The 26,585-nt window shown below is 38.1% G+C and overlaps 2 protein-coding genes across 2 annotated transcripts; one reads left to right on the forward strand and one right to left on the reverse strand.

Annotated features, from left to right (window-relative positions):
* Positions 1–10,784: 10,784 nt before the first annotated feature.
* LOC145770249 (2-(3-amino-3-carboxypropyl)histidine synthase subunit 2-like) lies at positions 10,785–19,739 on the forward strand. The gene is made up of 9 exons (XM_082581846.1): positions 10,785–10,951; positions 11,967–12,097; positions 14,076–14,296; positions 14,939–15,123; positions 15,922–16,112; positions 16,324–16,522; positions 17,336–17,495; positions 18,508–18,675; positions 19,272–19,739. Exons 1-9 carry the CDS (start codon positions 10,814–10,816, stop codon positions 19,391–19,393), a joined length of 1,515 nt encoding a protein of 504 aa, XP_082437972.1. The 5' UTR covers positions 10,785–10,813; the 3' UTR covers positions 19,394–19,739.
* Positions 19,740–20,286: 547 nt separating this feature from the next.
* On the reverse strand, positions 20,287–24,679 carry LOC145770250 (uncharacterized). The gene is made up of 6 exons (XM_082581847.1): positions 24,323–24,679; positions 22,615–22,746; positions 22,343–22,509; positions 21,955–22,066; positions 21,195–21,398; positions 20,287–20,870 (listed from the first exon to the last, which is right to left on the reverse strand). Exons 1-6 carry the CDS (start codon positions 24,601–24,603, stop codon positions 20,723–20,725), a joined length of 1,044 nt encoding a protein of 347 aa, XP_082437973.1. The 5' UTR covers positions 24,604–24,679; the 3' UTR covers positions 20,287–20,722.
* Between the last annotated feature and the right edge of the window lie 1,906 nt (positions 24,680–26,585).

A 26,585-nucleotide genomic window follows, 5' to 3' on the forward strand; every position in this document is an offset into this window, starting at 1 on the left:
CAAAAAAAGAAACTAACACTAACAGAAACAACTATTTCTGTGGACTTCACAAATAAAACGAAAATAAAAAGCTACTTTGCGGGTACGGGTAATACTAACAGGTGTCGTACCTTTGACTACAACACTAAGTCAAGTTTACGGTTTCTACTGTTAGCAAATCGATTTATCACGGAGTCTGTGTCAATTAAAATGTCCCGATGCTGGTATCGTACGGCCAATCCATTCAGTCTTTCCTCGCCGATGTTGTTCCTCAGCCAGGTTTTCAACGACCGAAGAGATGAAAAGCTTCTTTCGGCTGATGCTACGCTGACTGGCAAGGTTAATAGTATTTTTAGAAGAGAGTCTACGATTGTGTACACATTTTCATCACACGGTTGTAAAGCTTCTTCCGCAGTCACCGGTAAGACTGCAGCAGTCGCCGGAACAGCTTTATTTTCCCACTTCTCCTTCCATAGTTGGGTCTCTGAACCTAGAGCAGATTCCACACTATATATATGACGTAACAAGCCGTTGTAGGCATTGCAAATGACTTTTGTCAATGCTATCGGGTTGGTACTTGAGCAATTTCGTGGTAGCAATGATGTTAGGTGACAAGATGCTAAAGTCTCATTGAAAAAAATTGAGCTTTGCTGTTTCTAGATGCAATTTCAAGGTAGAATTTCAACGGTTTTAGTTCCACGTCTGACCGTCAAAGTTGCCAATAACCTGCTCTGTCAACCAACTTATCTAGGCTAAGGGATTTATCACTATGCTCTACAGTGCCGGCAAAAAGTTTAGAAACTTTTTAAATTTTAGTAATTTCGTTCGGTAATTAGACTCTGCGACGAAATAATAGCCTTATACTATGTTATTATTATAGCCTAGCCTAACCTAATCTTTGAACATGGCGAAAGACTTATTCAGCATTGCTTTCGATATGTTGTTTTCCAAATCGTATACATATAAATGAAGAATAAAGCTACTTTCTTGGGTTTTAGGGGGGGCGATCGCCCCAATCGCCCCCCTCTGGATCCGCCCCTGATATAAAGATTCATTTACACATGTACGTGTTTTACTTTACATCTGGTACGGTGAGACAGTGTATAAGAGGAAAAATGTCAACTGCGGCCCGCGATCTAATTTCTTTGCCGAATGCGTCCCGCGTCCCATAAAGTTTGGACAACCCTGTAATATAAGCTATTATGTTCGTTCAGAGGATCGCTTGACTTTTCGTAAGATTACTATTTAGGTTGGTTTGGAAAAGATGCTTGAAACAACTCAGACACTACATCCTTCATCGGCACTACCAAAGAATCTCCACCTCTCATTAGCGATACCAAAAACACTCCATCCCTCATTGACGCTATAAAAGATGATTCAACTCTTATTAGAAATACCAAAAACACGCTGCTATATCATCATGCTTCTTATGCTCTTACATGCGCAGGAAATTAATTTAAAAAACAAAGCTTTTTTAACTATTTTATCTTGATAATGAGCTGCCATATTATGTATTTGTTCTGCAATATATAGGCTACTTAATATCGTTGCTGCAATCACTTTATTTCTGTATGAAATCTGTAAATAGTCCTTGTTTTGATAGTCCGTTACGTAATTTCAATAGTCAAGTCAAGTCAATTTATTTTGTTTTAACAGCGCCATATATTAACAAATAATCAGAGTAAAATGTAATTGTCAAAACAATGCATTGTACAACTGTTGGTTAGATTATGGCGCAATCAGGATGGTAGCGAAAGACCATAAGCAGTCATCTAGTCAGCCACCACCCCATCACAGTAAATCTAACTACACATTCATACACACTAGTGTGCAGAGGCAGGCACACTACTTTATTGAATAAAAAGGGTTCGCCACTGAGATTGAAAAACAACTACTGTTGGTTTGAATCTGCATTCTCAGACTGAGTAAGCCGAGGATGAAGATTCAAACCAACGACCAAGAATTGACCAACCACCAATAATTAGTGATTGTGTGCTATAATAGGCTACAGCACTTGCGAAAGTTTTCCTGAAATAACGAAGAAAAACGTGGATACCACCACCAAATTGCAACAATTTTTATGTGAAGCATACAAAAACAGGGCAATTTGATACTAATAACTGTAGAGAACAAAGATTAATAAGTACGATATGATGATATAGGCCTACTGTAAAGGTAAGTTATCCTTTGTATTGAGCACTTAAGGTACGCATGTATATTCATGTAACAGTTGGTTTTTGAGATTTTTTTTAAAGCAATGGAACGGTAAATCTTTTATATCGTGTGAAATTTCACTCCACACTTGCACACACAAGAAATGGAGTGTTTTTTTGCCAAAGTTTGTTTCAAACCTGGGAAAAAAAATCTGGTTTTAGCCTTATGTCTTGTATCATGTTGATGTATGTCGTCTAATTTAACAAAGTAGCCAGAGAAACATGCTGGCAAAAAATTATTTTCGTACTTGAACATGAACTGTGCATATGCCAGCTTTGCAAGGTCACTCACTTTTAATACCTGAAATTTGCTGTACATGTAGGTCGTCGAAGTTTTCCTGTCACCAAACAAACACGCTCTAATAAATTTGTTCTGAATCACTTCCACCTTGTGTACTAACGTTTTGTTGGCCCTACCCCAATTAATTATCGAATATTGAAGATTTGATTTAAATAATGAAAAGTAAATTAATCGTAATGTGGATAATGGGACATAGTATCTGATTTTGTAAGCAATGCCACATACTTTACTCAATTTTGTGCAAAGGTCAGAGATATGGGCATTCCAGTTCAATCTGTGGTCCATCGTTACTCCAAGATATTTTACTTGATCAGTTTTGTTAATGCTATGGCCGTTTAAGGTGAGAGAGAACGATTTTGCAACAGGAGGATTTCTACAAATGATCATAAAGTTAGTTTTAGTGTAATTAATCGATAATTTATTGGTTCTCATCCATACATCAATCTTTTTTATTTCTTCATTGGCTTGTTGTTCTAGGCAAGTCAAATTATGGTGTGTCATGTTTAGGCTGGTGTCATCCGCAAAAAGAGTGGTCATGAAAGAGGACGCAGTAGGTAGATCGTTCACATATAATAAAAATAACAAAGGACCAAGGACTGACCCTTGGGGGATGCCGCATTTGACCGTCGAAAAGTTTGATGATAATGAATTAAGTTTGGTGTATTGTTGTCTGTTGGTTAAATAAGACTTCATCAAGTTCCATATTTTACCACGTAAACCATAACAATATAATTTGTTCAATAAAATTCCATGATCAACAGTGTCAAATGCTTTACTCAGGTCAAGAAAAATGGAGCACGTATAGTTATTGTTATTTAAGTTTTTGAGTAAATGATCATATATGTGAGTTATACTGAGTTCTGTCGAATCGTTTGTCCTAAAACCATGTTGACAGGGAGTTAATATATTATTTTTATCCAGAAATTTAATCATTCGTTCGTACAAAAGCTTTTCAAGAATTTTAGAGAAAGTGGGCAAAAGAGATATTGGCCTGAGATCGGTTAAAGCGGTGGGATTGGATACCTTTGGTATTGGGATGATTTTAAACAGCTTCAGTGGATCTGGATAGGTCTCTTGAGCAAAGCAGTTGTTGTATAATCGAGCAAGAATGGGTGAAATAATACAGTTTGCAAGTTTGATGAATTTTGTCGGGATATCGTGTATTCCAGGAGAAGTTTTTGTTTTCAATGTCATTATGATGTTTGAAACCTCACTGGGATTGATGTCTTCAAGTAAAAAACTGGATTGGCATGTTGTTGTTAAAAAATCTGAAGAGGATACGCCAGTTGGTTTAATTTTTAATTTTACAATATGTGTGTGTAACTGCGTATATTAGTTTGTTTTTGTGATGTTGGGTTCAGTCGTGTTCTCATTGCTTTAAGAATTGGCGCTCCAGTTGTTCCAGGAACGAGGAGGCGACTGATTCTTAACTAATTCATCAACTTATTTTAAAGTATCAGGTTTGGTGGCCGTGCTTAACTATATTTATTGATGCATATACCGCAATATTAGATCCTTTCATGCACGTCTTAAACCATTCAGGTTTTGCCACCTTTTCCTTTTGTTAGTTTTGTTACTGTATTTCTTTTTCACAATATCATTTCTTTTGCATTCTGACAAAGAAAAATAAATTGAATTGAATTGAAAACAAGCACTCTCCGAATGAGTGCTAGAAGGGTGACAAGGGTCACAATTGGACAGTAGCCTCTTATAACATGTTCTGATTGGTTGGCGGTTGCATTGTATAGTCATTCGCAGTGGCAGAATTTCGACTTGTTAAAGTGGCTACCACAACGCCAAACTATGTATCCTGTCAAATATATACGCATTAGAATGCGCTATGTGTGACGTCATAATTTCTCACTGCTACAAACTGTTTAATTTCGCTTTTTTACCACTCACAAACGAAATCTACTACAGTTGCACTGTTTCAATGTCTTTCGGCGTTGAATCGCTGTAACTCGGCGGCTTTTTTCTGGGAGATAGCTTTTCTTCACCTTTGTTTGAACCACGCGGTGCTTGATGGTTTTGCCATGCGATTTTGCTGATGGCGAGACGACGGGTGACTTTTAAAATTGATTGCAAGGGAAAGCTGAGTCAAGGGACAGCTATTTGCTGAGTCAAGTAAAATTCCTATTTATTTTTAAATAATATTATTATTTTTGAAATTTCATTTTTTGTTTGGTGTTATTTCTTACACGGCGCAGATGGTAGGCCTTCGTGTTGTAGGCTATCGATCAAGATGTCTATCTCTATTTTCAGTTGTTGTAAAAGTTAATGCATTTTAGCTTTAATTTTATTTTTTTCTGAGTTGAATGTAGGCCTCCAGTGCCGATCTTTGGGGTGTGCGAACCGTGCGATCGCACAGGGCCCGCAAATTAGGGGGCCCGCAATTTACTCAGAAAATGCAGTAATTTTGTTATTTCCAATGGAAAAATTCAACAAAGTGAATTCAACAAAGGAATTAGCAACAAGAAAACATAGAGACTTAACGGGTGCAACCTATTTTGTCCCCTGAACATTTCGTACCCTGAAAAGATCGAGAAAAAAAACAACAGAGCCGAAGTCGCTGATCGGAGTTGCTGCAAACATTTCAAAATTTCTCTCGATCTTTTCAGGGGACGAATTAGGTCGAAATTTGATTTTGTTACTCCGACTTCAGGGTACGGAATCGGGGTAAACATTTTTTAGGGGACGAAATAGGTTGCATCCAAATCAACATAGAGACATAGCTTTATATTTCCGAAAAATGCCGAAGAAAACATGACCTTATCCTTTTGCTATGCCACCGGACAGCACCATTTTACAGTAATATTCATACCCAAATTTTTGTTGAACATGCTCTCAGAATGCCCCAAATTCAAAGTAATTTTTCAAAATGTTCTGGGGGAGGACCCTCAGACCCCACGCCACAGGCCCGCCGACCGTAAGACCACCCCCCCTCCCCTTTCAAAATATCTAGCTTCGCTACTGAATTGGATAATTGTCATTGGGGCCAGCAAAGTATATTCCGCACAGGGCCCGAAATACCCTAAGACCGGCACTGGCCTAGCTTTGACTTTAATTAACGCTTTTGACGTTTTAAATCTAACCTTTTATCGTCTGAAGTGCAAAATTTGGAGGACTTGAGTCAAGGGATGTTTGCGTAGCCTACTACGTCCCCTCTTCCAGTCAAAATTGTCTCAAAACTTCAAAAAATGTGGCAAATATTAAAAAGCTTTTGCTTGCGATTTCAGATTCGTTGAAATAATTTTTTGATTTTTAATCATGCTGCAAAGGAAAAATTTTGCGCCTTCGGCGCGAAACATGTCAATGACGCTGTATAAGAAACTTAAACTTTCAGTAGCCTAATGCGAAGGGCGCCTGGGGGCGACCTCCCAAAAGTATATGTGATGCGATAATCCAATAGGCCTAAGCCCCCTGTCGATGTCAAAACATCATTCCTGTCCCTGCTTAAATTACTCCCCAACTCTCAGGAAGTGTCCGGAGCCCCTGCGTATTAGCGTAGCCTACCATAGTCAATATTTGAGACTGTTGTACCGGTAGGCCTAATAGGCTACAGTGGACGTGATAATCGAGGTTCAACTGCAAAAACAATTTGATTTGGTTGGTAGTCGCGTTCCGGTAACTATATGGTGGTCGCGTTTTGAAACAGAATAGGCTACAATGTCGTATTAGCCTACCATAGTCAATATTTGAGACTGTACCGGTAGGCCTAATAGGCTACAGTGGACGTGATGATCGTGGTTCAACTGAAAAAGCAACTTGAAAGGGTTGATTTGGTTTAGTTGATTGTGAATCTTTATCCTCGGACTGACAAAGCCTTGATAGGCTATGCCGCTATAGGTTATTCCTGGTAGTTTTGCATACGGTACTTGCAATTGCAAAGGCTTTTGACGCAGGCCGGTTACCGAGATTGACAGAGTGAAGTTTCCGATTGTTGATCAAAGTCTTGTTGCCGGGGAATTATTCCATCCATTAGGTGCCGCTGGATAGAGAGCAGTCCTTAGAATGCGCTACCCCGAGAGTCGAACCATCGCCGTTTCATCTTGAAGCTTCTTCGTTCACGAAGTCACGCGTTAACCAACTGAGGCTACTGAGCTATCAGTTACTTAACGGGTTTATATTTGCGCGTGTTTAATTCAAAAACTATGCGCGTGTGCAATTCAAAAATCAAAATGTCGCAAATGTCGCAGAATGCTTAATTTAGCAAACGTTGTTAATGTTGGAGTGAAAGTGAAAGTCGATGGTATTTCGTACTGGCAACACCGTGAGTCCGTGACTTTGCAAATAAACTGGTCATGCGTGAAACGAGTAAACGACATCAATTTATTTACCCCTTCTTTTAGAAACTTCGACGTTCAAAACTATTCTTTTTGCCATTTACATTTTTTAGAACTGGAAATCACAGGTAAGGCAGGCCTCGAAATTCGTTTTTGTTGACGGCGGACAAACGTGTCCGGTCTGAGCAGCTATCTCGGCGGACAAATTAAGTCTTACGGGGGACACACCAGTTTTAACGTCGATCGTCATACTTAATCTCTTTATCTTGATAAGTCTTCGCCATTTGAGAACCATAGCTACGGTTTAGGCTTTTTAAAATTTCAGCAAAGTCACTCTGAAAGACTTTTATCAGACCAACGACGTGCGCTTGACGCCGTGTAGCTACTAAATATGATGATGATGATAATATGATGATTGTTAAAAACTTAAATTCTATGGACTTTTTGTGTCTGATGCAAATAAATAATAAAAAAATAATCCGCCGCATAACTGATTAACTTCCACCGAACGAGGTCGTGTGGCTTCTTGCGTCACAATGCTCTGGGCACGAGCAGAAAACTTCTACACTAACGCGTAACGCTACTATTTTCTAATGTGCAAAGTTTCACTAGGCTTTTTTCTTTAGGTTTATTTTTGCGTGACATGTGAGCGAAAGTGACGAAAAGAATAAACAAAACATTAGAAAAAGCACAATTATTTTCCCCTCTCCGTGATGCGGTCGCCGCTCCAAAATAGTATCAGTATTCCACGAGACCACGGCAGGCTCGGAGTTATAATCAGCGCAGTCAAGGCCATTCAAACATATGCGCATGATGAGAGCTTCAATAACATCGACCTTCAAAGACGTGCGCCAATCTCCAAGAGATCACTGCTTGTCGTTAAGATACGTGATACCGAGATCTATTCCGTGTCTTTTCTCCAGACCGGCTAGTTGAGGGAAAAGCGTAAATGCGAGCTCTTCTTTAGCGATAAAATATGCGATTTCAAACAACCTCTTAATTTTGATGTTTTTTTTGTCACTCATATTGTCGATGGCCTTGATGACCGGAAATTGATGGCTTGGGGTAAACGATGTGTTGTGATCTTTGACAGAGCTAATCCTTAGATTCGTTGTTCCTTTAATATATGCGTCTATCACCACTAAAATTCCTAGTAGTAGGTTCATCGCCCTCATTCTCACTTTCAGAAATTTCCCTGGGCCTCTTCATTCTTACTGTAATACCAAAACTTAAGTTTTGCGGCATCTTGCTGTAGTAGCCTATACTCTTATAATCTAACTTTGTAACCAACCTTGCCTTATCAATATTACTCGGAGATCAAAGCCAGACATTGTGACATAAGACTTGAACTAAGTTGCGCGTGATTAGTGTAGAAGTACCGGTACTCCCATCAATTCTTAGCTAAAAATTCACCTCTGTTACGCTGATTCAATGTCATCAATCGTTGAAGCAACGTAAAATTCGAAAGTTTTTCTGCTTGAATGGAAGCTAAGAGATACAGTATTAACTTTTTCTAGATGCGCGCTTGGAATGCGATAATTTCGCATTCCGAGCGCAAATTATATTCTTGCAACAGTTGTTCGTGCTATGCAATGACGATTTGTATCGCCAGTTTCTGCGATATTTCTCGGCGGACAAATATGACCGATCTAGAGGGTACTTCCCGCGGACATCACATGCTGTGACGGCGGACATGTCCGCCGTGAATTTCGAGGCCTGTAAGGCCATGCTGTGCAAACGGTAAGGTATGCAGACGGAGCTGTTGTAGCCCTTGTTATGCAATCTGGTGTTGTTTTACTTGGAAAACCAAAAACTATCTGTTTTTTTGGGTTTTGTGGCCGTGCTAACTACTGATATATAGCCTACTACATAATTTTTCATTCAGGCACATTTTAAACCTTTCAAGGTTTTGCCACCTTTTCCCGTTCGTTAACGTGCTGGTAGGTTTATATCGATTTTTGTAGTTAGTATCTTTTTCGTCCCGGACGCGTTAATGACAAAAAATAAAATGATTGATTGAGTGAAATTGTTTAAGTGTTCACAACCATTGCCTTATTTATCGAAGTGTCTTAGCATCTAAACCTTTGCTTCCAGTAAAACAATCAATATTGAATAAGGATGTACTGAACATATTTATCGAGGTGGTCAACTTTGCAAAAGCAAAAGTGCATTATAAAAACTGGAGCACTTGCAGTTGTATTTTCATCCTGTGTAAGGATATGCAGCCTGATTGTAAATAAGAAGTGGCTATTTTTCCACAATCAGCGTGTTGCCAGAGTTAGGATTAAAGTTAGTAAGGGTTACACTACCGTATATAGTGTAAATATAGCCACAGCATTGTAAATAATGTATGATCTGGTGTATTTTTCACGTGAATGAATGATGGTTGTCCAAAAAATACATTTTAATTAGAAATGTCATATCATAGTCGAATTATACATCTTGGAAAAGTTGAGGTAACCACAAAATCCAATGAACTTCAGTAAGTTAGTTGCTGCTCAGGCCTCAGATGGTAATTTTGAGTTTGAGTGGACTAACCAAGCAGCAGCTCATCTAATTACCTTAAAAGCAAATAGCATAAAATAATTTTCAGATGTACCGTACTGTACAGATGAAAACATCGAAACTAATCAAAATAGGCATACGAAGCCGAGCAACGTGATCAAGTTTAGCATCTTCAAGTTTATTACATTTACATAAACATAAAACTACGCAACAAATTAAGTATCGAACGTTTTCGACATCACAAGATGTCCTCTTCAGGAATAACATACATACAAATTAACTACATCTGAAAAAAATACAATGGTTAACTAAATCTATAAACAGAAAAAGACAAAAAACTGCACAGTACTTCTGACTAGCTCAAACTAAACGATATAGGCTCCACGAGAATCAAAGGTAACTGCATCAAAAGGTGTTAAACAGGTCACATGATATGGTAAAAAGGCAAGTAGCGAAAAAACTAATTTTAAAATACAGAGAGCAAGAAAGACGAGCCGCAAGCATACAATTGTCTGTTTAAAAGTGGATTGTGACGTTTTATGTACAGGGCTTCCAAGATCTTATTTTTACCTCTCATGTGACCTGTTTTTACCATATCATGTGACCTGTTTAACACCTTTTGATGCAGTTACCTTTGATTCTCGTGGAGCCTATATCGTTTAGTTTGAGCTAGTCAGAAGTACTGTGCAGTTTTTTGTCTTTTTCTGTTTATAGATTTAGTTAACCATTGTATTTTTTTCAGATGTAGTTAATTTGTATGTATGTTATTCCTGAAGAGGACATCTTGTGATGTCGAAAACGTTCGATACTTAATTTGTTGCGTAGTTTTATGTTTATGTAAATGTAATAAACTTGAAGATGCTAAACTTGATCACGTTGCTCGGCTTCGTATGCCTATGGTTCAACAAGACAAACTCTCTACCGAAGCACTAATCAAAATAGTTTTTGAAGAAAAACAAGAAAAATTTTCTACATGAAAGTTTAACCACTCAGCTTTAAGTCAGATGTCGAAGAACTGGAACTCGAGATGATCTTTCTATTGTAGCCTTGTCTCCCCCCCCCCCCCCCCCCTTTGGTAACTCATGACAAAGACAGGACTCGACCAAACATATAGGGTAAAACTACTTTACCTTTGCTTTACTGTTCACACACTTCAATCCACATGTTTTGGTCAATTCCTCTTTGTCATGAGTTACCAAGGGGGGGGGGGGGGGGGGGGGAACTTGTATTCCAGCTCTCTCCACTAATATGTGCACTGTGCAGTAATCAACAAAAATAAAATTAGTTTTAGTGTTACAGTTGTTTTAAACCGACTGGGCGCAGAACATATATTAAACCAAAAATGTTTAAAGCAGTGTTGCAGTGCTGCCTAGTTTTATTTGTGCTTGTGGTTACTCTGTGAATGTCTAAGAGTAGAAGTCTATGTTTACCAAAAAAGACGGTTTTGCAGTTTTGTTTAACTATTAATGACGTAGTTACTGTCAGGCATATTTTTTCAGATTACTTTGCTTTTTTGTGATGTCAGAGAAATCATGACATCTGCATTTAGTTCTAATGATAGTGAAATTCTCCAGCGTGAAAACAACATCAAACCTGAATGTCAAGTTGCAACACCTGCAGATGAAATTAACAACGTTTATGAAGTTGACAGATGCATTAACTTCATTCAGGTGACAATGTAATTTGTCCACACTAAAAATATTTGTTTAAGATATCACAATTTTTTAATCTTTTACATTTTGTGTAATTTCATTTAAAAGTCTTTCACTTTTTAATTTTTCTTCAACAAATTGATCATGTTTGATCAGCTGTGATATCCCATATAAACTCCCTCCATTCTGTTCTGTCTTTTGTTTTTAGCAGTACTTCTGACATGCTTTTCATTCCGAGCTGTATGTAACAATTCAGATGGAGCCACTTGTTTGATAGACAGCTCCAGCTCCAATTAATTTCATTAGATGCTATTGCTCTTGGCTGATTTCACGTAATTTAACAGCAACCTATCACAAAATTGATAATGGTTGGCTGGTATTTTTAATTGTTGGATAATTGTTTTGCGTCTGCTATGTCATACAGACTTTAAATTTGGGATCGTAAGACTTTAAATTTGAGATCTTTAAATTCAGCACTCTTGATAACGCACCATGGCCGATCTTCATAGCAACTGTCCATACAAATCTTAAATATATCAGCTAAAGTTATTTGGGCTAATAAAACTATGACCTAAATATATGTTGTTTTTTTTTATTTTTTTGTAACAGTTTCTTTTTTTATTTTCCCTTTATATCTTAAATTTTTCTGAAGGTGTTGCGACCGTGCCAAGTTTCTCAACTCAATAACTTACTTCGGTCACAAGCACGTTTTAACGTTTGCGTTTTGTCGCTTCTACCTTTTTTTCAACCTTTGCTATGTTGACGTGTATTGTTTTTGATATTATGGTCAGAAATAAAAAACTGCTGAACTGAACTGGGATGAATACTGATCGAAGGCGACTATTAATGAAGTATATTATTTGAGAAAATACAGTAATACAGCTGAAGCCACAGCTGGAGCAGTGCTATAAAATAGCTCCAGAGCTATATTCTGATAGAGGAGACCTCCGGAGCTGGAGCAGTTTCATTTTCATGCCGGCTCCAAAGCTCTGAATAATATATTATATTATATACATCATTTTTGTTGTTTCAGGAAAACGAATGTCAAGTCATAGCCCTGCAATTTCCTGATGAACTACTTGTTGATGCTGCTAATGTCACTCGAGCTTTGCAAGCAAAAACCCAGGCTAAAATATTTGTTCTGGCTGACACATCATATGGCAGGTAGAGCCTTATGTATTGTTTTTCTTAAAAGACCTTTCACGAACATTTTGGTACAAAGTTTAACAGTTCTTTCTTTACAGGTGCTATACCTATCAAATTTTTGATAACTTTGTTAAAAGCGTATGTATATAATATGTTTAAATTTAAATGTGGCACTCATTTCTTTCATGTTCTACTAATTACACAATAACCTGAAATACTTATTAAATGTGTAGTTGTGTACCGCATGTAAATTCTTTATATCACCATGTTGTACTCAGCGCTTACAAGGCTGAATCGTATAACCTAGTATATAGTCATCAGAGATACAAAAACACTATTGCTCAATCATTTAATAAAATGCTTAATTGCTTATTGCGATCAGAGTAGGCTAGCCAGGTAATCCTGGAGGAAGTTGAAAGTTTTAGTTTGAAATTCTGACATTTTAAGACAAATAATGCAAAATGCTTTATTCATGGTCCAGCACTTCACTGCTATCAGAGGAAATTAAACAGAATAGAGGAAATTAAACGGAATTATAGTAGGGCAGGTAGGGCACTTTGAATGGAATAAGATTGCAGTTAACAACAGCTTCATTGTCTTGAGATGTGGTTGAGTGGTTAAGAACGGCATACTGGACACCGTAGTACAATCTTGATTGAGGTTCGATTCCACTCAAGACGGAGACATCCACAATCACCATCAAAGTTGGAAGTTCGATTCTCGCTCCAGACACATGGATATGATCCCAAGAAATTTGCGGAGCAAGTCTTTTAGGCGCAGACAGTTACGCGCCGGTCAAATAGGCGCGCACACTGTAGTGTCAGGATATTTAGATGCGGAGCACTGTGGCGCCCGTTCATTTAGGTGCTATTCCTAGTAAAGTCTGCTGATTGTATTAGCTTGGCAGGTAGGGCAATGCTTTTCACACAAAATGTTGTATTGAACAGAAAAATATGTCATGGCTTCCGTGAGTGTAGCTGCTTAAACCGGCAATGCTTTTCATACAAAATGTTATATTGAACAGAAAAATATATTGTATTTTAATGCGCGTGTTCGGCATTTATTTGTTGTTAGTCCAGGTTTGCGTCGGCGAAAGCTTTATCAATAAATTATTCAAGTTTCCGAACATGACTGAGTTCACTTTTAGTGAGTCAAATAATAACTACACGAAACATCAGTAAAAAATATACCGTAGCCTATATTCAAGCGTGTGGTAGGCTTGAGTGTTTCCTTCAAAACCCTGACTAGGTTTAATCACGTGCAAAGTCGCACCATTATGCTTGCAACTTGTAGCCAGGGTTCATACTCCCTATAGAAATATATTCAATGAATACATTTCATGTAGTAGAGCGTTGTCCCATACGTACTCGCCTAACGACCAATCCATCCCGAGTAGAAGTAATTGCGAAAGATAACAGGTTAAGTAAGGTTCCATCTGGCTGCAACCTGTGTTCAGGATGCATAGCAAATGTCCTGTGGAGATGTGCTAATATCAAGAGTAGTAGAGCGTTGTCTCGCACCTCATCTCCACACGCGCATTAACAAAACAACATATTTTTCTGTTCAATATAGCATTTTGTGTGAAAAGCATTGCCCTACCTACCAAGCTGATACAATCTGCAGACTTTACTAGGAATAGCACCTAAATGTACGAGCGCCACAGTGCTCCGCACCTAAATATCCGGACGCCACAGTGTGCACACCTATTTGACCGGTGCGTAACTGTCTGCGCCTAAAAGACGTGGACCCGAAATTTGGGTGAAAGGGTATCGCGTCTTTCATTTTCGTTCGACTGGGGTTTTAGGAAATTAAACGCATGCACAAAAACATGCCTGAATGAATTGCTTGCCGACGGACACAGTAGCCTATTTAACATAAGGCCAATTTATCAGTTTTGTCCGAATTTTAACCCACATGGAAATTGTGACTGCAATGTCCCATCACAAGGTGCAACCAACTTTGTACTTCTGTTTTATAATGTGTGGTCTGTGTTTAGCTATGATGTTGATGAGGTGGCCGCGCAACACGTCCAAGCCGATTTAATCATTCATTATGGAAGATCAGCATTAACAGCAAGTTCATCAACCAAAACAATCTTTGTGTTTGGAAGAAGCAACATGGATGTTGAAGACACTTGTAATGCTTTTTACTTGTCCTATCCAGAAAATAATACTGACGTTGTTTTAATGTTGGAGTTACCCTGGACTTATGCAACAGGTAAAGAAATGTATGTCTAGTTTTACAATGTAGCCTACTGGTGTTTATCTAGCTATTTGTGTATGTAACTAAGGTACCGATAGTCTCATAATCATAACTAGATTTGATCTGTGATGACCTGTGTTGGTTGCTATAATTGGTTCTGTTCTAAATATCACTGAACAATGTAGAATCTACTGTAGATTGTAAGAACAATTTAAATCAACTAGGGTAAGTCAGCTCTATCCAAGGTTTTGTACCTTAGTGATGACTATGCTTAATTACTAACGCTAAAAACCTTTAGACAGATTTGTGAAAAATTGAATGTTTGTGCCACATGGTGAAAGCACCTTTTTGATTGAAAAGTATTTTAAAGCTAATTACTGCCCTTTTAAAAACTAGTAAATAAATATCTCAAATCTCTTTGAAATGTGGATTAACTGCCTTAAATTGGTATTCAATGATTTTCACAGTTTCAAAGTCATATCAGTGACAACAGTTATCAGAAGAGTATGCAGTGTGCTTTGTACGTTAAGCCTGATAATATGAATTAATCAGAAAGCCGATTGCATGCTTGTGCTTATCAATCTTGTTGATCGATAAAATTTTGTTTTAATCTACAATAATGTACCGTACATTTAGTCTGTTATGTTGTTGTTTTAGAATCTCTAACTGAAAGATTACAACCAAAATACCCCAACTTGGTCGTTGCTCAAGTAAACACACCACGACTAACCGTACCTCCTGTGAAAGAGGACTCATGCCCAAATGCATGCCCTGATTGCACTTGCCGTGCTGATCAACAAGCACAAAAGGAGTCTGTGAATTTAGATGCCACTCGTGATGAAGTGAGTGCAGATTCAATGAAAGAAATAACGAGCATTAAGCCCTGTGCATTTGATTAAAAAAAAATCGCGATTTGGCGCCATGTCTTTGATGTCAAATGTGTGCAGTAAAAAACACTAGATCCACGCCATAAAGGTCTACCACAGCATACAGCTGAGTTTAAATTAAGGTCCCAGATAAACCTCATTGACCAACGAACTTGCACCCGTCCAACAAACCTAAAACAACAAGCCTTGCGCAGCCTTTTTCATTCTTTTTGGGTCATCAGAATGACGCAATAGCCCGGGAGCAGACGAGCTGAACGAAAAGAATTTGCAAAGCAAGCTGATCGCTTATGCAGCAACTCGTTTTCCCCAACGCCGTTGACTGAATGCTTCTAATAGAGCAATAAAAGAAATGATGATGTAGTAGTATGGATCTTTTTTGAAAGATGTAACTATGCTGGATGAAGTGAAACTTGCCAATGAATAAATATAAAAGATGTGATTTTTAGTTAAAGAGAATGCAGCATGCTGTTTTTAAACACCGCTCTTTAAACACCGCTTTTCGTATTTACGTAGATAGTTTTGTTTGTGGATTCTGTTTCTCAAACCTTTTTAGAAAATGCTCGTCAGATTCAGAAGATGTGGTCATAATGATTTGTTCCTCAAGAGCGTTGCGCTAGTTTTATTCAAACATTCCTTGTGTTCAACTCCAATTGCTACTTCAGCTGTTTTAAACACAAGATAAATAATAAGCATACATGGTACCTTAGAGCGTTTCAAAAGATAAAATGTCAATTCATTGTTTTTCAATGGCAGTTATATCGCATTGGTTGCTACAAGATCGACATACCTCCAGGAAAAGCGTTTGAAGAGTATTCGCTGTTTTTTGTTGGAACCAGCCAAAGCGAGACACTGCGAAATGTTTTGCTTCATCAGCCTGCCTGCCAAGGCCATGTTTTTGATCCAGTTGCAAGAAAATGCTCCGAAATATCTTTACCCATTAACAAGTGAGTTATGCCAATTTTTTTCAGTCATTACTACATCATAAATTATATATATAAATTTTGCGGCATAAAATAACAAACTTATTCTTTACACTTTGCTATGCTTTCACAACAATTTTTTTTATAGTTTACAAATTTTGTACCACTGCAAATCTCCTTGACTGTTCTAGAAATACAGGTCATGCAACCCTCAATTATCGTTTTTTTTTGTCAGAATCATAAAAAAACGCCATTATATCGTCGAAAAAGTAAAAGATGCTAAAAGTATTGGGATCTTAGTCGGAACAATGGGAATGGCCGGTTATCGTGAAATCATTGATCATATGAAAAAGATTGCGTCTGCCTGCGGAAAGAAAGCCTATATTTTTATTGTTGGAAAACTAAATCCAAACAAGCTGGCTAATTTTCCAGAGGTAGGTGTAATTGTATTGGTGTATATATATGTCATTGCTAGATAAAATTCATAATTTCGATTGTTTTCTCTTTGAAATCTTTTCTTTGAAAACTTTAAAGTTTTTCTCTGTCATTACGCTGTAATTTCAATTCCAATTTTATGTTTAATTATTTAAACTACCATTCAACGAGTGCCGAAGGCTTAGTCTAATGAGAACCTTATCTTCTCGTTCCCCTAGGCTTGAATCAAGTATGGGACTCACCTTTACCTTTTACCATTCAACGTTTTATAGGTAGAGAAAACTTTTTAATTTTCAGTGCTTATCTAAGTACTGTAAATTAGTATACTTCGGTAGATGTTCATTGTGATGGCTTTTTTGCTTTGAACATTAAGTTTGTTTTAACAAAAAACACCTTAAGCGAGTAATGTCGGTCTGGAATTGCATGCGGGCCAAGTGATTTTCTGATGTCTCTGGATTTATTAATATTCAATTGAACACTGAGAATATGTCCTTATAATGTTTGTAATGTCATTGAGTTTAAATTTAACCGTTGTTATTGCGTTCATAAACGTAGTTGCACTGATGAGAATTTAATATTCGAAAACGCGTTCTGCAACACTGTTTTTTGCACTCTGCAATGCTTGATGCAGATTTATCTGTAGATTTCCATCACGCATTGAAGCGTTGATCTGATAATGAAATTTTCTACGGTTTGAGAAAAAGTTTTCTCTACCTATAAAACGTTGAATGGTAGTTTAATTAATTATTTCTTAAAGTTCCTTGGTTTCATATTATCTGAATTTTATGTTTGCAAACCGATTCTCCTTTTAGATCGATGTGTTCGTACACGTTGCGTGCCCGGAAGAGACGCTGATAGACCAAAGCGAATATTACAAACCAATCTGCACACCCTACGAGCTGGAGATGGCTTGCAATGCCAATCGGGAATGGGGACACATTTTTCCATTGGATTTTAGGAAGCTGCTGCCAGGTGAATTTACCGAGACTTTTTTCCATTACGATATCCTCTTTATTGCTGTGCGTGTGAATAACCCAAACATCCCGCAGACGCATGGGTCCGGGAGAAGTAAAAGTAAGGTTATCAACTACGCTCTATCAAGAATGCGATTGCAAACGAAGCTGGTTCATTGCGTGAGAAATTTGCCTGGATTTTTAGGTGTTCTGTGGTAGTTCCGATGCTACACACATGATAGGTACTAGGTAGTGATTTATTGATTGCGGGAATCTGTATCCTCGGACTGAAAAAGCTTCTTTGAGAGCTTAATCTTGGCAGTTTTGTATACTTGTAGAGGATTTAAACCACTGACGCAGTCTCGGCCACCGAGATTGACAGAGTGAAGTTTCCGATTGTTGATATACACAACCTGTGCGATAAAATTATTTGTCCGACACGCAAATAGCCGTATTCGTCTGTTGTCACGCAAAAGTTACACGAACACCTTTCTGGAGCATTACAATATAACGCAGTCGAGAGTGGACTGTTGATAAATACAATCATTATCTACTGGTTTGTATTCTACGACCACCTTTTGATGAGTGCCGAACCTCAGTGAATAAATCATGACAGCGTTTTCAGTTTTGTGTGTTATTGACGCTCTCTTCACGTCGTTACAGTACCTGCATCGGCTGCATAACTGAGTAGTGACAGTACCTGCATCGGCTGCATAGCTGAGTAATGACAACCCTGGTATGGCACTCAAAAGGGCGCCCTTTTGACACTGCTCAAGAACAAGCGACTATGTCTTGGGCAAGACACATAAAGGCATGCCTGAAAGTAAACACGAAAATCTGCTTACTTACCTACCCGTCCACTTATGTAAATATTCAACAACAGGGCATATGCCTGGATACGACGACTTTATCTTTCTTGCTGTGTTCAATCACGTTCTGAAAATTTGTTGCATAGCTACCGGATACTTGATAGTTTTAACCGTCTTGAAAAGATCCGTTTGATGTATAACAAGAGTGACATGTGAATTCAGGCGGAAAACATCACGTCGACTTCAAGGCGCGTTCTGACGAGGGAGATATATCTCTTTTGACTGGAAGTATTCGTCAGTACGGAGATGAAGCATCCTCTGTAGTTGGAAGTGAGATTGAAGCGAGGAACATGGAGTCGACGCTAGCGGCGTTTCACCCTCACTCAGCTGGTAAAGATTTTTGTTTTGGCGTGAATGCATTCATTGAGCTTTGTTGGAAAGTTCGGCTGATAGTACAACTCATAAGTGTAGGAGAAAGTTATTTTTGGGGCCTGTGAAAGAGATGCTACTCAAATAAAATAAATGTGTCCGAAAAATTTTTACAATAGATTACGCTTCACCTCAAAGCTTGTCACCATTTTTTTCACGTACAATTCATGTCTTTTACTGCTGGTTCTGATAAACATTATAATAGGGGATTAAACACCAGGATGTGACCTAAGTCACAATATCGGTGCAGGACTATAAGCAATCCAGACGTTTTTGCCACTTTTCACCTAAACTCCTGGTACCGACTTAAGAGATTGAGATTCGCTTTTTATTGGCATTAGAATTGAAAACTTGTGCGTCTATTGCTGCATTTCGATAGTTCTCAATTAGTTTCAAGATCAAGCTATTTTTTCAGCCGCATGTTTTGTCGAATACAATATTCTCATTCATCAAACTAAATCACTCAAAGGAATGAGTCGCCCTACTGAAAAGCGAGTCTTGCTTTTTTTCACATTTTAACCCAATCTTATGCTAGGCTAATCGATTTTCTTTTTCAGCCCGCTTTTATGCCGAAAGGTCGTGGCGCGGTTTGGAACAGAAACTCGGCGAAACTCCTGTCGAGGCGGCAAAGGAAGGTCGTAGCGGAAGACCTGTCGCATACACGTACGGCACGTCGTAGTACAAGCAGAATGTGCGATTTTAATAAAATTATGACCGTTTTTTTTTTTTTGCTCCATTCAAAATCGGTATCTTGTGCATTTTCTGGTGAGTGACTTAACGAGTGCGTTTTGCTTTTTGGCATTTAATATTACGCACTGCAATAAATCACGTGCGCTGAAGTGGAATAGAAGAATTATTATACATGTGTGTAATGTGTATACACGTTTGTCATCTCGCGTTTATGCAGAACATTAGTCTGATGATTTTATGCTTTACGGCTTGCTTTACAAGGAATAAAGAGCACCGGCTTGCTAAAGCGACTCTTCCTGTTAGCCTACGAATAAAACATCTCGAGCTTTTTGTTTTCCATTCGTTGTAGTCAAATAAATATTATCGTCATTCGGTGAAATGCTGTTCGACAAACAAGTTGCCAGTTTCACAATATCTTGCTGTCGAAGATCCAATTCAGCAACCGATATTTAGAACTACCGATGCAGTTGCAACGTATTGATAACCTCTATGACTTAGTTTCAATCAAAAGCTCAGTATCGAACTACAGCCTAAATCAATATGATCGGTTTACTCAAGAACATTTTTATTACAATCGGTCTATTCACCTTGCGTAACTTCCAAAGTTCAGACAAGGTATACTATACATTGGCGTAGCCATGGGGGGGGAGGGGTTTGGGGGTTACAACCCCCCCCCCTTTGCACGCGTGTGACGTCAGGATATTGAGAATGATGCTTTCAGTCTACAAAAAAAATTGCCTAATTTTAAACAAAACTGCATTAAAAGAGCGAGTTTTGCCAATACCAACATTCAAACATCTCAGCCAGGAATTAGCAACAAGAAAACATAGAGACTTAGCTTTATTTCCGAAGAAAACATGATCTTATCCTTTTGCTATGCCACCGGACAGCACCATTTTACAGTAATATTCATATCCACATTTTTTGTTGAAAATGCTCTCAGAATGCACCAAATTCAAAGTAATTTTTCAAAATTTTCTGAAGGAGACCCCCCGTCGCTGGGTCGTAACCCCCCCCCCCCTTCCTTTCAAAATTCCTGGCTACGCTACTGATACTATAAATATAGAAAATGACACAAAAAGATAAGCCATGATGGGAAGCTGATTGGATTGAGCATCCGTTCAGAAAATTTGTCATGCCATTCTGTGAAGAGTGTCAACACACAGATATATAGTCACTTGGCTCCCAAGCTCACGTGCTATCGTTTTTCTTGCCTTACTTGATAAAGCAATTTAATGGTTAATTTCCTTCTGTGACTGATTGCTGGCATAGCAACTATCTGTTTTCTGTAGGGTGAACAAAATTTCACTCAAATATTTTATGTTGTTTTCGTATACGTTTTCATGAGCTGTTCAATAATATTTGTAGCAGCTGTGAAGGTGCAGCGATGTTGGGGGTGGATTTGTCGCAAACAAGTGCAGACTTTCTCGAATTTTTCATTGAAGTCAGGTAGATGACTGAAGAACCTTGGAATGAATGGATAAGAGTATTAATGTGGTTTATTGATTGTCGCTCTTTAAATATAGGCCGATGCATTGTCAGTTATCCTCACCACGCAAAAAAGAGTACAATAAATTGGTAGATTGCAATCTTTAGGTGTTTTGTAGCCCATAGCGTAACTCGAAAGCAAAACGAGTTCTTTAACCCTTTTTGTATAGGCTGCAGCTCTCAACTTTTTATGTAGGCTATAACTTAGTAAAAGTCACATTACGATGAAGCAAGTTGTCAAAGCATTCAGAGGAATATGACCTTATTAGCCAAGCAGATAAAAATTAAGTTAGCCTACTTACTTTTTTAGGGGACAGAAATACCAGTTGGCAATCCCACACGCGTGGAGAGAGGTATCGAATCCTCGACATCTTCCGTTCTCACAGATACCTTGCAGGTCAGCACAGGTTGCGTATATGCGAGAGTTCAAAGATCCTCTCGCCCATAAATTTCCACTTGGGCCGGGGCAATGCTCATCTGTGGTGCACAATAATTTCGAAAACAGTCTGAAATTAAACGTTTTAATCAAGATTAGCTGCACAAAAACGCCAAAGTATAAATTTTGTAGTAGCCTAACAGTGGAGATAATTTTTATATTTTTAACTTGTTTTTACCGGCACAATTTAGCACGAAACATCGAGGTCTGTTTCTGAATGTTAGTTTATTTTGATACCACAAATCTGAGTTGTTTATGAAAAAAGATAAGGGTCAAACGGCAATGTCTTGGGTAGGCTATAGGCCTACGAGGACTAGTCAGCCTCCAGTCCCGGGCAAATGAATAACCATTGCATGACGAGGCTTTAAACTTATTTTATTACAATTGGTATAGCCTACTAAGAATATGAAACAGTTTAAATATCATACAGAAAATATTTTCGTCTTCTTCATCACCAAATAACGCTACACATCACGCTTTTTTACCAATTTACTTCTGTATATTGACTAGCGCAGCAGTCTACAACGGCTATGGTATGATAGACACGCGGAAATCATAGCCTATCTAAACAGCTCCAAATATTTAAAATGAATAAATTATGAAAAGGACCCTGATGTTTTCCTTGCCTGGTTTGATTGTAAAAGACAAGCGAGTCTGCATCCACCATATAAATTTCAAATTCATTACTGAACATAAAGTTGATTCCAGAAACATCTTCTAGCATCAAATGACGCTCCTCTGCAAAAACCATCATCAAAAGCCTTTTGAGTGACAACCAGTATCAGACTAAATTTAGTTTAACTTATAAGTCTAATCTTCAGGAAAATTGGGTCATTATCAAATAGCTTTTTAATTTCAAATCATTGCAACAAAGCAATTTACAAATATGGAGATGAAGCAAGAAAAGAATGTTTATGAATATCGGCAATGGTTTGTCAGAAGAGAGCCACCAGCGCAGTGTGGGCAAAAAACATTACATATTTTCATAGAAGCCTATAAGCTTATGCAGCCTACCTAATAGCTTGAATAATCTGACGGTAGTATAAGCGATTTTCAAAGCAGCTGCGGTTGGATCAGATGATTCCGATATAGTTTGCAGAATGAAATTTCCTTTATGGCAATTTGGTGTTGTTCCATTGTCATTGCAGATAGTATGACCTATGATTCGCTCTGCAAAATATCTATAAAATATGTTTGAATTGGAGCTGTGACATTGTATTTGTAACTTATCTCAAGGGTTATATTTTTGGACCAACTGTTTTTGAATCAAGTTTTGGAACACTTACTTGATACTTGTTTCTTTTACGCAAGATCCAAAGATGCGGGGAATCCCGGGCAATCCACGCAGTTTGATCAAGTATTCAACTTCCCTCTTGGCGCTATTGTACTTGTATTCGTCTGCGAATGTTTGTAGAATTCTATACAAGTTGGAAATTGTGTCATTGATAAAAACTGGACAACGTTACAACCACAATTCATGTACGATACTGTAGTGTACTTTTGTTTAGAAAGAGTTTTCAGATTTGAAAGTTTTTATCTATCTTCCTGTTCGTTTTTTCCTGTTCCTTGTTTTGTTTTTTCCTCTCCTCCTGTTTGATATTAAGCCTACTGTATAAGCCACACGTAAAATTTTTGAGTGTAAGAACAGGTTAGCCTATCTTTAAAAAATATGAGCAGCTGAGGTTACAAACTTTAGCTTTTCACATGCTCCAATTTTGAAAAGTCATTTAGTTTTTTTAAGCTGTAATTTTGTTTGCATAAAAGCAGGGCTGTGAAATCGGGCGAAAAATATATGACTCCGACTCCTCGAGTTATAATTACCCTACTCCGACTCCGGACACGCCTAAATTCCTCCGACTCCAAGAATCTGACTCAATAACCCTGGTAAAAACTGTTAGAGTGGAAATACACATTGTAAAAGGTAATTTTCAACATGGCGTAGCTCAGTAGCGTAGCCAGGAATTTTGAAAGGGGGGGTTTGACCACCCAACGCCGGGGGGTCTGGAGGACCTCCCCCAGAAAATTTTGAAAAATCACTTTGAATTTGGTGCATTCTGAGAGCATTTTCAACAAAAATGTGGGTATGAATATTCCTGTAAAATGGTGCTGTCCAGTAGCATAGCAAAAGGATAAGATCATGTTTTCTTTGGCATTTTTCGGAAAAAAAGCTAAGTCTCTGTGTTTTCTTGTTGCTAATTCCTGGCTGAGATGTTTGAATGTTTGGTAATGGCAAAACTCGCTCTTTTAATGCAATTTTGTTTAAAATTAGGCAATTTTTTTTAGACTGAAAGTATCATTCTCAATATCGTGACGTCACACTCGTGCCAAAGGGGGGGGGTTGTAACCCCCAAAACCCCCCCCCCCCCCCTTGACTACGCCACTGGCGTAGCTGCAAATTGTAGCCTAGGCTGATACTTCTTTTTTAAGTTCCCCAAAACATCTTTTTGAGAAAGTTGGTTGTTTAAAAGTTAATTTTTGAGCAACATGAAACTGATTGCCTACAATAGCTATCTGGTCTGCAGCAATAATTTCAAGCAGATTCTATTCAAATTATAGCGTCCTATTTTTACATTAGCCTACAATAGCACATAGGCCTACTGTAAAATATTTTACAAATTATGATATCTTTCTGAGTAGGCTATGGTGCTGGTAGCCTACTAGCATAGTTTCGAAATACCACACCATCAGCAAAAATAGCTGTAGCCTAAGCTATCCCTCGTTCAAAAACAAATCAATGGGCAAACAAAACAATATGCCTATACATTAAAAATAATAATCAATAGTAAATTCCAAACTAAAGTATCTTTGATTACGACGCATTCCAAAATATTTAAACTACGTCAAACTTGTTTTTTTAAATGTTGGCGCTTGTTGAATTTTCAAAACAATTAAAATGAATTATTTAAACGTTTTCTCCACAGCTCCCAGCTAGACAATTCTATGCATGTTACTCGTATGGCTCCAGAAACAAGGTTTTTAAATTTCTCTTCTCACCTGCTCGCTTCTTTGTAGACTGCTGGTATTGTGAGACCAGCTATTCGTAGTTTAAGAAAAGACACTCCCCTGTTTCCTTGTAGATTTTCTGCAACTGCTTGAGTCGTACTTGGAAGTTTTTTGAAATCCTCACAAGTAAAATAATCTGTTCTGGTCAGATTCAACCACGCCGAAGTCTTATTAAATTCTGGAAACACCGCAGTTTTTCTAGCCAATGAATTTTGTTTGATTTTCTGGCTGTAGTTCAGATATGCAGCAATGGCTTTTCTGCTCGATATCATAACAATTTGGTTTGGCTTTTCCTTCAAAATAGTTTCCGACTGGCATTGTTCGTTTATCTTTTTGAAAGTGTTCACACTAACGTAAGCGGTGTAAACAAAGCACATCACTGATACGACAACCAAATACCATTTTCTATTCCTTTTCACAGCAGACCGCATTTTGCCTCATTGACGACAACTGTTGGTTTGTAAGTGAACCGAAACATTATTGCTATTAAATTTGCCCCAGGCTGGTTTATAATTTTTCGTAGACTTGCACTGTATGAAACAAAGCGCAGCAAGGCGAAATCAAAGAACGACGGAGTAAAACAAATTTAAATCACCATCCTAGGGAACGTTCAAATATTACGTAACGCCTTCGAGGGGGAGGGGGGGGTTTATGCAAAGCGTTACGTTAGCGTCACATCGGGGGGGAGGGGGTTCAAGCAAAACGTTACGTAACGCTTTCGAGTACGGAATGGTAGTTTTTTGTGCTGAATTCGTAGTGAAAAAGCGTTACATGGGGGAGGGGGGGATTGAAAAAAGCGTTACGTTGGCGTTACATGGGGGAGGGGGGGGGTCAAAAATTTGGAAAAAAAAGCGTTACGTAATATTTGAACGTTCCCCTACGACTAAATAAGCTACAATTATTATAATATGAACCTGTTTTACTGTAATAATAAAATATGGCAAGATAGTTTGTATTTCGTTGCATTCAATATCTGGGTAAAACCAACACGTGAATTTGATTTCAGCATTTAAAAAGGTTTAACATACTTTTTATGCTGTATGAAATTGCCTTAATTTAACAGCGTTATGTAAAAAACATATAACTTAGGCCTAAGTTTATAGGTCTAGAGTAAACCCATTACTCAGAATTAGAGTAGCAGATCAAATACTACTCTTATGCAAGTTATCTCCTTACAATTTGAAATTCAGTAGGCTATATCATCTACTGCTGTTGGCCTACATCATCCCTTTGAGGGCATTTCAAGAATCTTGCGTTTGTAAAGCAGTTTGAGACATCATTTCTGAAGAAGACCACAATCCCTTTCACTCGGCTTCTGTTCTAAGTTGAACGAAACTATGCAGACCGTTAAAACCGAACCTCGAGCCGAAATCCCCGGAAGTCTTCACGAACACAGCTCTTTGCAATATGTGACAAGCGCCGCTATCCCACCATCTCCCAGCTAAATGCTGATGAAATGATACCCAAAAAAATGTGGTGGAGCAGCTAGCTCAAACAAACCGGCCACTTTTTATCAACTTCATGTGAAGATCAATGTATAGGCTCAGCACGTCTAGTTGGTCAGTTTTTATTATTATTATCAATGAACGTAATGAAACGAACTCCATAAAACTCTAAACTTGCATTTTCGACTTTGATCTTCACCTAACTGGAATGCATTGGAAAGATTTAGATGGTGCTAAACCATTTAACCTACCTATAGTGTTTTTCAGAGTTTGTATTGTTCCGCACAAATATGTAAAAAGAGAGATAGCAACTTCCTTAATGTCTGAGAGTGGCAAATTAGCTCTCAAGTCTATCACTGTCCAAGGTTAAAAAGTGCAGGACTCCTCGACTGGCGTAAACGTCATACAAAAGCGAAGAAAGGATCTTAGTCTGAGTAGCGCTGTATTTTTTGTGTTATTGAGGGCGAGATCTGTATTAGCTTTGGCATCGAAACTGGCATCACAAGGACTAAACAGCTTGTATTTAACTGTTAAGCTAAAAACGGTTTTAAATGCAGACAATTAAATAAGGTCACCAAGAAAATCAAGGCATACAGCTTAAAAATTTACACGATGAATCAGCAAGCAATAAAGATTCAAGCATGTTAGGTTGTTTTAGTCTCCTGTTTGTGGATGTCCTGTCCTCCATGTCCACATATTTAGGCTAACCCATTATTGCAACATTATAGCAACCCAACCCGTCCCATTATTGCAACATTATAGCAACCCAACCCGTCCCCATTAGCAGGGTCGTCACGTAATTAAAATCA

This window comes from Aplidium turbinatum, chromosome 5 (assembly GCF_918807975.1).
Source record: "Aplidium turbinatum chromosome 5, kaAplTurb1.1, whole genome shotgun sequence".
Lineage (NCBI taxonomy): Eukaryota > Metazoa > Chordata > Ascidiacea > Aplousobranchia > Polyclinidae > Aplidium > Aplidium turbinatum.